Below are 11,935 nucleotides of genomic sequence, written 5' to 3'. Positions count from 1 at the left end.
AACATAAAAATAACTAACTTGTATATGATCTAAAAAATAAGTTTAGGAGGTAACCAAAATGTACTGAAATAATATGATTTAAAAATAAAAAATTAATAAAAAAAAGTGATCAATTGATATTTTATTAATATCGTAAGCAACCAAAAAGTAATTTTTTACAATCCAGAAAAAATAAAAAAAAATTGGGAGGCAGGATTTCCAATTTTTTTTCCAAATCCACTATGTTATGTTGACATGGCACCAATATTTGTGTAAATACTTTGGTTGAAGATATTTTTGTAAATACTATAAATTTTATGTATATAATTGCAAATTTCCCAAAAAAAACTAGGTTATATATTAATGGAATAAACTTTTGCTTACCATATGAATGAAACAAAAGTTTCCTATATATGTATTAACAAAAAGAAATCCTCTGAAAAAAAATGTTGCTTATTTAATAACTTAATTATTTATATGAGAATCTAAAACCTATATATTTTTAAAAAAATTAAAAAATCACTAACACAGAAATTCTCAAGTAAATAATTAAGCGGCAGAAAAAGTCAAATGGCGTGTAACTTCCACTTAAAATTTTGGGTCCTTTTAGGTGCCCAGTAGAAATGTTCAATTCAATCATTATTTTCCATAAATGATAATTGTCATTTATACAAATAAGCCTAGGAAAATACAGTCTGTTTGGAAAAATTTATTAAAATTGAGAAACAAAAGGATATTTGGTTCGTTTGCAACCTTAGACTTGGGATGAGCAATGGTCCACCCCATGGAAACGGTTTTATATTAAACACTTTCATGTTCTTAGGAATAAATTACAGTAATTTTGCACCCAGATAAAATAAGGCGAGAAATAAATATAGTATAAACCACTTGTCGAAAAAGATAAAATTATATGTATCCAAAGATTAGATGGGTTTCTCATTTGCCTCTGGTTAGTAGTTACTATTACTAATCAACATTCTACAATTCTAATTCCTTTGGATACTTCTGATTCTTTTTCTGGATGGGGCTTGATTAGTTGCACATGTTTGCTTCTTAAATTTCTGAACCATTGTGTAAACCTGCATTCATGTGACAATTTTAAGCATATTCAAGCCCAAGTAAACTGCATGTATTAACTGCTGTATTTTACTACAAAGACCACAGAAGAGAAAATAGACTTGAAAGCAGAATCAGCATAACCAAGGTTACTAGTCCATGCAATGGCCAACAGCCCAAAACTTCAAGATGTCGGTCAACAATAGCTGATTTCAAAAACTAAAACAATGTCATGATTTCATCCTATTCATATTCACTTTTATAAATTATTGTTTAACAACAATTTTGACCCCTAACCTTTTCTACTGAAATGTTGTTTTGGCATTACCTTTTTTACACTAGATGTCAGTCCCATGCTTGGTATAACATTGCTGTCCACAGATTTCCAATGCAGAGCTTCTCTCTCCTGCTTTCGAAACTCATCCTTCATCCCACCTGCATCCCAAAATAATGTAACATCATGTGTGGAAAAACAGCCTTCCATATTTTATTGATTAAGAGCTATGCCTTTAAATAGGCACCGTACAGAGTATGAAAATATTTGGTATTGAATACTGAATATCCTAGGGTAATTACAAATATTATAGGAAAAATAAATCAGCCTAAATATAGAAACTATACAATTTGTACAGCTTGGTTTCTATTCTAGAAAAATACAGAATAAAAGAAATATTAAAAGCAATATTTTCTACACCCACCCTCCCTCAAGCTGGTGCAGAGATTCCACATGCCCAACTTGCAAACTAACTCATTCAAACTTTCTTTTGATAAACCTATTAGTCAATATTTCATCCTGTTGTTGCTTGCTGGGAATGTACAACACAATTCTTTTTTCATCAATTTTTTCTTTAATGAAATGCTCATCTGCTTCAACATGCTTTGTTTTGTCGTGATGAATTGGACTATGAGCTATGCTGATTGCTGATTTGTTGTCACTGTACAACTAGGCTTAGTTCTTTGAAGTTTTAATTCTTCAAGTATACGTTTAACCCTGATTAATTCGCGTACTCCTTGAGCAAGAGTTCTAAGTTCTACTTCAATACTACTGACCCTGCCCAATTCGCATATGCGAAGGCCTCAACACCTTGTTCTTCATTCTTTTTTAACAATAACCCAATCCCTAGTGTTTTCTTCAGATAGTGCAAGGTTTTGTTCACAGCTTCCAAGTGTTCTTCTAAAGGATTGTGCATGTATTGACTAACCAAGCTCACGGTAAATGCAATGTTAGGTCTTGTGTGTGATAGGTAGATCAGATTTCCCACTAATCATTGATACATCCCTTTATCAACTATTTTCTCTTTTGTTACTCGTTTGCACTTGCCTTTTGGTTCAGCTGGTGTTGCTAGTTGCTACAAGTTTACTACCACTCATTCCGGTTTCTTTGAGAAGATCCAGAATATATTTTCTCTAAGACACCACAATACCTTGTTTTGTTCTTGCAATCTCCATTTCATTAAAATACTTCATTGGTCCAAGATCTTTTACTTCAAATTCTTGGGCTAGCACGCATTTAAGTCATTCTTGTTCTCCATAATCATCACCTATTATTATCATGTCATCAACATAGACAATGAGAATAGTTACCTTACACTCTTGTGAGTGTTTGAAGAACAAAGTGTATCTGATTGAGACTGTTTGTATCCATGCCTTTTTATCACTTGATTAAACCTTTCAAACCAAGCCCTTGGAGATTGTTTTAGGTCATAGAGAGATTTCTTCAGGTGACAGATATTCTCTACATCATATCTTTCTTTGAAGCCTAGAGGAATTCTCATGAAAACTTCTTATAAATGCTCAATAAGGAAGACATTTTTGATGTCTAGTTGCTGCAAGGGCCAATCGAGTTGCCAGCAATTGATAGTAGAACCCTTACTGTATTTAACTTGGCAACAAGAGCAAATGTCTCATTGTAGTCCACGCCATATGTCTGAGTGAACCCTTTTGCAAGTAATCTTGCTTTGTACCGGTCTATTGTTCCATCAGCCTTGAGTTTAACTATAAAATACCTACTTACACCCCACCACATGTTTGTCTCTAGGTCAAGTGATTATTGTTCATGTGGTGTTGGCTTCCAGTGCCCCAATTTCCTCATACAGCTTTCTTCCATTCTTTCTTTGAGAGAGCCTCGGTAATGTTCTTGGAAACTACCACTCGCTCGACCTCTACTAGGAAAGCTTTATAGTGTAGAAAATTGACAAATTTCACATTTAAATAAGCTCAAGTTTTTATTCCAAAACAACTTAGGAAATAGATATTTCAAATACGAAAAATTAGGGTAGCCTAGCCTATAATGCCACCGATAATATCACTATTACTAGAAAAAATAGAATCAGAAACAAAAGCTTTATTCACTTGAGCAGCAGGAAATGGATCAAAGTAATATAGCCCACTACATGCCTTCGCATTCCCAATCATCTTCCCCGGGGACATATCCTAAAAAGAACAACAAAGTGGTGAGAAAAAGGCAAAACATTGCTGATCATGGGTAATTTTACTGAAAGAAAATTACAAGAAAGATTAGGAACATGGAGGACATCATTAAGGATAATAGAAGTGCTAAATGTATAGACCCTTTACCAGCCACTGAAGAAAGAACCATCAGCAATCTTAATTTTTTGAGTACATGGGCAAGGAGTATATGTGGAAAATTGATGGGGGACTGACAAGTCATGTGATTCGAAGCTCCCAAATCTACAATCTTGGAAGAATTTTGAACACTGAAGGCAGCATCGGTACCTGGATAGGAGGATGAAGGGTCAAATGTAGAAGTAGTAGTGGCAGTGTTTAGAAGCTGATGGAGTTGAGTGATTTGGGCTGGAGAGAATGGGAAAGGCTCGGGTGGTGCTGCAGTCAGGGCCTGGCTGTCTGAGTTGTTTCGAGTAGAGGAGGCAGGCCTCTAATTCGCAGGTTTACCATGAAGACGCCAGCATGTCTCCTTGGTATGACCGACCTTGCTGCAATGGGAGCACCAGGGGCAATCACGAGGTCCACAAAATTAGTATTATCATTTGGCATCAGGCAGTAAGAGCAGATTGGTCATTTTCAGCAGCAACAAGGGATCCCAGCATGACTCTCTTTTGGCTCTCCTCCCGACGAACCTCTGCAAAGGCTTCACAGATGACCACGAACCTCATCAAGGTTGCAGTTAAGACCATGGAGAAAACAAAAAAGCTCTTGATCAAGCATTTTTTGATAAAAAGAGGCATCAGCGATCAGCAAAACATTTACATTCAGGATCATAAAACAAATCAATCTCTTGCAAAAGATTATAAAGAACACCATAATATTGAGTTACCGTAAGAGTTTTGTTGCTGGTCCCGAAGTCGGGATTTGAGTTCAAAGACTTGAGCAAGATTTTCCAAATCAGAGAAGGCCTCCTGGACAGTTTCCCACACCTCTCGAGCAGTAGAAAGGAACAAATAGGTCTTATCAATGTCAACCTCCATAGAGTTAATAAGCTAAGCCATAATAAGGGAGTTTTCGGATTCCCATTTAGAATAGGAAGGATCAACAGCCTCAGAAGCAGCAATAGAACCAATCAAATACCCCAAGTGTCCACGACCACGTAGGTACATCTTCACGGATTGAGACCATTGCAAGAAATTCTAGTCTTTCAGCTTGTGCATTGTGATTTGGAGGGAGTTTTGATGATCAAATGGTGTGGGAGAGGCATCAGAAGATGGCTTGGAGGAGTCTTTATTGATGGTGGAGTCAGTTGAGGCATCATCAGTGATAGAAACCGTGGTTTGATTGATTGGATCGGGTAAGGTGGCCATGATGAACAAGATGATGGCAGAAAGAAAAAAGGCTGCTGCAAAATATCTAGATTAAAGGTTTTGCTTTGATACCGTGTGGAAAAACAACCTTCCATATTTTATTGATTGAGAGCTATGCCTTTAAATAGTATGAAAATACTTGGTATTGAAAACCGAATATCCTAGGGTAATTACAAATATTCTAGGAAAAATAAATCAGCCTAAATAAAGAAACTATACAGTTTGTACAGCTTGGTTTCCTATTCTAGAAAGATACAGAATAAAAGAAATATTAAAAGCAATATTTTCTACAATACGATATAGGAAGTCATCCAATATAAAAACATAATGGGGAGATATGACACTTTTTCATTGCTATGTTTTCATATGCTTGTCTAACAAAGCTGCCTCTGGTAATGGAATTGTATGGGAGATGATTAAATTCCTAAAGTAAACCTGTTACAGCTGATCAGAAACTAGACTGCTTCTAAGAATTAATGTAGACGATAAAAGGTACTTCAATTTATATAAATATATAATATACGAAATAAAACATTCATTTCATTGGCAAGAATTTACATTTCAGAAGGAACTAATAAAGATAGGGAATCTCCTAACTTGATTGGGTTGTTGCAGAAGTTAGAGAATTGTTCCCCATGTGCTTTGTTGGAAGATAGAAGGGTTTGGATTCCGGATAATACCCATATTTTCTTCATGTAAATCTGCATTTGAAAGGCTAAACTTGCCAATTTCTGATGATAAGAAGGATTGAGTTCTGTGGAAAAGTCATGTTCCTTCAAAAGTTAAGTTTTTGGGTGGCTCCTTGCTGTGGGAAGACTAAATGTACATGGGAATATTCAGAAAAAAAGCCCCTGCCAAGCCTTATCTCGAGGATGGTGTGTTTGCTGTAGAGCAAATGGGGGAAATAATAACCCGCTTGTTCATGGAATATTCATTGGTTTTGTAAAGTTGTGGGCTAAACTACTTGAGGATTTCAGTACAATCTGGGGTATACCACAATTTTGTACTCAGCTGCTGGCTTGCAAGCTGAGAGAAGATAGTCGTGCTTCAACCTTGTGGACGACTTGGGCTGTGGTTGGAAAGAAACAGCAGAATTTTTTAAGACAGAAGAATTAGAGGAAAGAATTTGGGACAAGATTTAATTCTAGGTGGCAACTTGGGTTACAAAGTAAGAGTTTCGAGGGACTCTCTATTTTGGATTTAAGTAGAGAGTGGACCAATTTTTTGTAATGTTGCTGTCCTTATTTTTTTTCATGTATTCTTGTAGACCTACGGGCTGTTTTCAGGCTCATGTTTTCTTCTCTATGAGAATTAGCATGTCCCTGTTACTTTGTATGTCATCACATTGATCAATACAAAGTTTGTTTCTTCTAAAAGAAAAAAAAAAGAACATTCAAATCCCCAGTACCCACATATATGCAACAATCTATAATATACTAATACATACTTCAACTAGGTGGCATGTCCAATAACTTTCACAAGTTTTCAAGTAGAAAGATGTCAAGAGCAAAAACAACAAATTAAGTACATTTTTAAGTACATTGCCTACAGAAGTTGCTTGTCCAATAATTACCATAATTTTAGATCTGATGGCCGAATGTGTATATTGAGTATTGCAAAACCAAAATACAATGTTACACTGCTATCACAAATAAATAACCTGGGATTATCAGAAATTACTTGATAGACTTGCGTTCTAAGTAAGTTATCTAGTTACCACTATGCATGAAGCAAACACTATTGCCTATCTACGTCAAAATAGACTGGTCAATAACTCAAAACAAAGGCACCACTATTATGAATATTCCAGATGCGTCTAAGAACATGTTGCTATTTCAAAAGTATAATAAGTAAAAGAGATAAATTGTTAACGCACAGAACTTACAAAATCCATGCAGGACATTCTTTTGGAACATTAGAGATATTTGAAATGTACATATTTTATACAAGAGTAGTACAAAATGATGTATTTGTCTTTCAAAAGATGCATACAAGACAGGAAAAAGAAGAGAGAGGATCTGGCATATCTGAAAATGTGGTGGTAAAAAGCACATATACAAACCTTTGAGATGTACTACCAACAATTCTGCATATATCTTGAGGCGAATGTGAGAGAAAATATGGACAAATTCTCCAGCATGTTCCCTGAAAACAACTTTACAGGTCTTTCTGATGTCAAGTCCAAAATTGTTTCTTAAATATTGATCAACCATTTTTCTCCTAGTGACCAAGTTTGCTTCTCCGTCCAGCAGGACAGACGGAAACTCCCAGAGACCAGCAAGCAAACCCTCATCAGGCCTCTTTACAAGAATGAATTCTCTGTCTGATAGGTGAATGTCCGACATATCTTCATCTTTCACAATCTCCAGAACACATACAGCCGAAAAATCATGTCTCTGTTTGATCTTTACCCCCTTCATAGGATAATCTGTAACAAGCAATGAACTATCACTTCTGGAGATTGAAAGTGCACGACAATGATCTGAGACAGGACATGAAGAACAGCTTGGATTTGTCGGAGTGCATACAGTTGCACCAAGTTCCATTAGACCCTGATTGAAGTCTCCAGGCTCGAAAGGATCAACTAGTTGAGCAGCTAGTTCCCTAATAACCCCATACCACCACCACCACATACATTGACACAAAATACAAATAATGATTTATATATGCCCATTATAACACATGTATACGTTTATGTATATTTATGCAAATATATAAGAGGTTATCAACTATCAAAATTCCACAATTAAATGCACCTCAAACTATATGGAGTGCATATGTATATTTATACAAATATATAAGAGGTTATCAAATGCACCTCAAACTATATGAAGTCAATTGCTATATCTAATACAGCCTTTGTTTCTTGTTAAACGAAATAACTATATGGAGTCAAAAGACAAGTTTCAATTCAAGTTGTCTACGTAATGCAAACATTTCTACTATGCGAAGTTCGCAGGATTTCATTAGGAAAGGAGAGTTCTCTTGGAATATTGATTTCTTCAGAACTCTCAATGCCAGAGAATCAAAATTGAATGTCTTAGAGTCGACTTCCCTTAATACATCAGTTAAAGATCAAAGGATTTCGAAATTAAATGTGTTGAGTCAATTATCTTGTAATTGTAAATCAACATTTCAATCACTTATTTCGACAGGATTTTGATTCTCTCGTCATCCTTATATTTATTAGGCAGGTGTATCTTCTAAAGTCAATATCTCCATCTGTCTGCCTCCATTGGGCTAGCTAAACACAAAAATGATCCTACAGAACCTGATTTCCTTTCATGGGGATCTCCCCATATTGGTGTGTACTTTAAAGACATCGCAGGGAAACTCGAAATAATCTAGTTCTACATTGCTCTTTATCAACCAAAATATGGTCTTGTATTTTCACAAAATTAGGAGTAAAATGGGCCTAAGCCTTATCATTGCCAAGACATCTTTCTATCATGTGGATATTAGGACCAAGGTGGAGAAGGAGACATAAGCTATGGAACGTTGCTATTCAAGCTACTTGCTGGGCTCTTTGGCTGGAAAGTAATAATAGGATTTTTCAGGGTGTAGAATATGATTGTTTACAAATTTGAGAAAAGAAAAAAAAATACTGGGTAGCTCTTTGGATCTTTAAAACTAAGGGTCCACATGATTTTTCTTTTCCCAAACTACTCAGAGAACTTATTTGTAATTAATGATGATTCCATATATCTAAAGATGATGATACCTTATCATCTCTAATCTTTTTTGTATTTTATTTTTACCTCCTTTCTCATGTTATTGCAGCGCTGTAAGACCATAATAAGTATAAAAATGAACAGAATAGATGTAAAGGAGAAAATGTAACAGAGGAAATAAAACTCACCAAAATCTCTTGACAGTGAGAGAGTCTTTGGGGTTGGCAGAAATAGCCTTTAGTCTAGCGATGACCCTAACTACATTGCCGTCAACCACTGGAACAACCTGATATTGTTTTTCTTGAACAATGCACTTTCCTTGTTGATTAAAGCAAAATCATGGAAGCTACTCACCTCTTTAAATGCTATTGAGGCAATTGCTCCAGCTGTATACTCTCCAATTCCCCGTACTTTTAGCAGTGAAGTTACGGTTTTTGGAAACACACCTCCTTCTGCAACAATCATCTTTGCTCCCTAAGAAGCACCCCAAAAGAGGAAGAAAAATGTCAAAATGGCTTCTTTTAAGAGTCTCTACATCGTTAGTTTTCACGTGGTTTTATTAAATTCATATGAATTTATAGGAGTGAAAAAGTTATGGCTTTCTTACTTGTTGAACAAAAGTATAATTATATGCATGTATGGGACTTATTGGTTTAAAGTAAAACAGCAAAAACTAGGTGTAAACAAATCATACCTCTAGAAGAAAACGTGCTCGTCGGTAGTAGCCGAGACCTGCCCACATTTCGTTCACCTCCTGTACAAACAATAGTTGATAGTTGAGATGAAAAAGAAAGAAAGTTATATGTGGTCTGGAGTATGGAGTATAGTGGTGTATTAGACCTCAAGCGAGGCCTGAGAAAGGTGGTGTAAAGTGGGCCATTTGAGGATCCAGCGGTTGAAATAGTCAATAACGGTTTGAACTCTGGTCTGTTGTAGCATAACTTCAGAGACCCAAACTCTGTAAGTTCTCTTCTCAATGTCATCCTCAGCCAATCGCCATGGAAGCTCTCTGCGGTTCAAGCCGTACCATCCCAGCAGAGACACTCTCATGTCTTCTATTTGGGTTTTGCTAAACAAATCTTCCATATCTACCTGCGCCTCTTTCGCTGCTCCTCGCCCCCGCCCTACCATTTGCCTTTTACTATCTAGGCTAAAGCTCCAAACCTCAAAGGGATTCTTTTGAAATTATTCAAAAACATTACTTCGCTCTAATAATTTTATGGGCTGGGTTCCACAAATATCCATTTTTTTTTTTTTTTTTACATTAAATTTTACATCAATTTTGCACCCCTAAATTAAACTAAACTAAAATGAATGGCTACAAGATAAGTTAAAGAAAAGAAAAAACAATTTCACTCACACTATTACTATGCAAAAAAATTTACAAACAGCCTTAACCAAACCGAAAAATCTGAAAAAAAAAATACAATCTAAATAACTTGACAAAAATTCAAACCACCCACCTATTATATGGAGCGAATTTAGAAATTATACCAACTTGTTTAAATAACTCGAATAAATTTATTAAGAGTTATTTCATTTATACATCCATATATTAAGTATATTATTCCATATATGATATGTAATATTAAATATTATTTTTAAATTTTTAATAATAAATTTAGAATAATATTTTATAATTTCAATTTAGAATAATATGTCTAAATTTAAAAAATGTATATTCTATTTTTAGTTTGTTGAATCTAATTATATGAATATTTTAAAAACAAAATTAAGATTGGTTTGAACGGATTAACTCGGCCAAACTGCCTAAAACAATGTTTGCAACCCAATTTTTACATTGAATCGATTAAAATATGTTATCATCGTACCAATGAACACCCCTATAATATACACCTCTTGTCATCGTTGTTCTCTCAATGGTCGTCTACCGTCCATTTTGTTGCTGCCGCCACTAGTGCCATCGACAAATACCACACTCTCACACTGGAATGCAACTTGTGCAGGAAATAGGAAACAAGTCGATGATGTACTGCATCTAACCTGACTCTTTCGTTGCTTTAGTTTATTAAAGAGTTGGGTATACTATATAGCACTTGGGTGCTCAAACTTCACTCAATTTGTATCACGTACACCATCTCAAATGCAATTGGTAAATTTTGTACTAAATTTAAAAAGAAAAAAAAAGAGTAAATGATCTTAATATTTACAATCATGTTTCTAATACACAAAATACAAATTAACACAAAAAGCCAATAATTCATTTAATATTTATTAAAAATATACAAAAATTAATTTTTTATTATTTTTTATTAATCCAAATTGTGTACTCTAAGAAACTTATCATTAAAACAAATAAAAAATAATAATGTATGGCTGTTCATTAATTATATACTACTAAACTATAATAATCAGTGGTAATATGGGTACTACTGTTTGGTAACACTTAAAAAAATAATTTTTATTTAATTAGTTAAAAATTTGACAATTAAACATAAAATTTATTTGTAACTCTATTTTTATTTATTATTTTTTTAAAATTTTAATTAAAATTTATTAAATTTTGAAAATAGAATTTTTTCACTTTCAACATTTTTTTAAATCGTTTTCGACTTTTTTTTTTTTTCTCTTCTTCAAATCAACATCTCATATTGTTAAACAAAAAATAAAAATAAAAGTTATTAAACGCGTTTATTATATTTTGTTTTTATAAACAAAAAACAAAAAATAGTTTCCAAACATATTTTTATTTTTTAAAAATAAAGAAACAAAAATAAAATAATATTTCCATTTTTGTGTTTAAAAAATTTTAAAACAAAAATTTTACCAAACACAGCCATGGTAAATAAAAAAAATAGTATTTATTGATATGTCAAATTTGGTCCGTGCTATATTTTTGTTAAATTTGGTACAACTTTTAGTATATGCCAAATTTAGCACACTTTTTGGAACATCATTGGAGTCATATTTTTATAAGGTCTTTTAAATATAGCATAGCACCACTCCATTGGAGATTCTCCCCAATCTTTTTCTTTTTTTTGTAACAATCAGATCACAACCTTTATTTTTTGTCTCATATAGGTCATCAATGTTATATTTTATTACACAAACCCTAATTTATAAGGGTAAAGTAGGATTTTAACACAAAAAAACATAGCAATCATTTTTTTCTATTCAAGCCCTTTTAATTAATTAGTTATTACCAAATATATTATTTTGGTAAATTGATCTAAATATTCTTATCAAATATAAAAAAATAATAATAAATTATTTTCTATTATACCTCTAAAATATTTATTATATCACTTATATATTAATTATTGTTTACCAAGTTTTTCGGAAACTATAAATATAAAGAAATGAAATAAATTATTAAGACCAGGATTTTTACGTGGTTGGGGCATTAATGAGTCTTAGTCCACAAGTCAATTATATTAAGCTTTGAGTTTTAACAATGGAGGGTTTGAGTAACAAATTCAACAACGTTTTTGC

At 33.6% G+C, this 11,935-nt stretch overlaps 1 protein-coding gene across 2 annotated transcripts; it reads right to left on the bottom strand.

Moving 5' to 3' along the window:
- Nucleotides 1-739: 739 nt before the first annotated feature.
- Nucleotides 740-9,873, bottom strand: LOC133800011 (adenine DNA glycosylase). 2 transcript variants are annotated; one of them, XM_062237995.1, is made up of 7 exons: nucleotides 9,323-9,858; nucleotides 9,177-9,236; nucleotides 8,837-8,956; nucleotides 8,671-8,768; nucleotides 6,874-7,415; nucleotides 1,364-1,470; nucleotides 740-1,058 (listed from the first exon to the last, which is right to left on the bottom strand). In XM_062237995.1, the coding sequence occupies exons 1-7, from the start codon at nucleotides 9,611-9,613 to the stop codon at nucleotides 966-968; spliced, it is 1,311 nt and encodes a 436-aa protein (XP_062093979.1). In that variant the 5' UTR covers nucleotides 9,614-9,858; the 3' UTR covers nucleotides 740-965. The 2 variants fall into 2 exon arrangements, with proteins under 2 accessions (XP_062093979.1, XP_062093981.1); XM_062237997.1 differs by lacking the exon at nucleotides 740-1,058 and adding an exon at nucleotides 1,110-1,241 and having other exon boundaries at nucleotides 9,323-9,873.
- Between the last annotated feature and the right edge of the window lie 2,062 nt (nucleotides 9,874-11,935).

The sequence above is a fragment of the Humulus lupulus genome, chromosome 1, assembly GCF_963169125.1.
Source record: "Humulus lupulus chromosome 1, drHumLupu1.1, whole genome shotgun sequence".
Lineage (NCBI taxonomy): Eukaryota > Viridiplantae > Streptophyta > Magnoliopsida > Rosales > Cannabaceae > Humulus > Humulus lupulus.
This window is presented reverse-complemented; position numbering and strand designations above follow the sequence as displayed.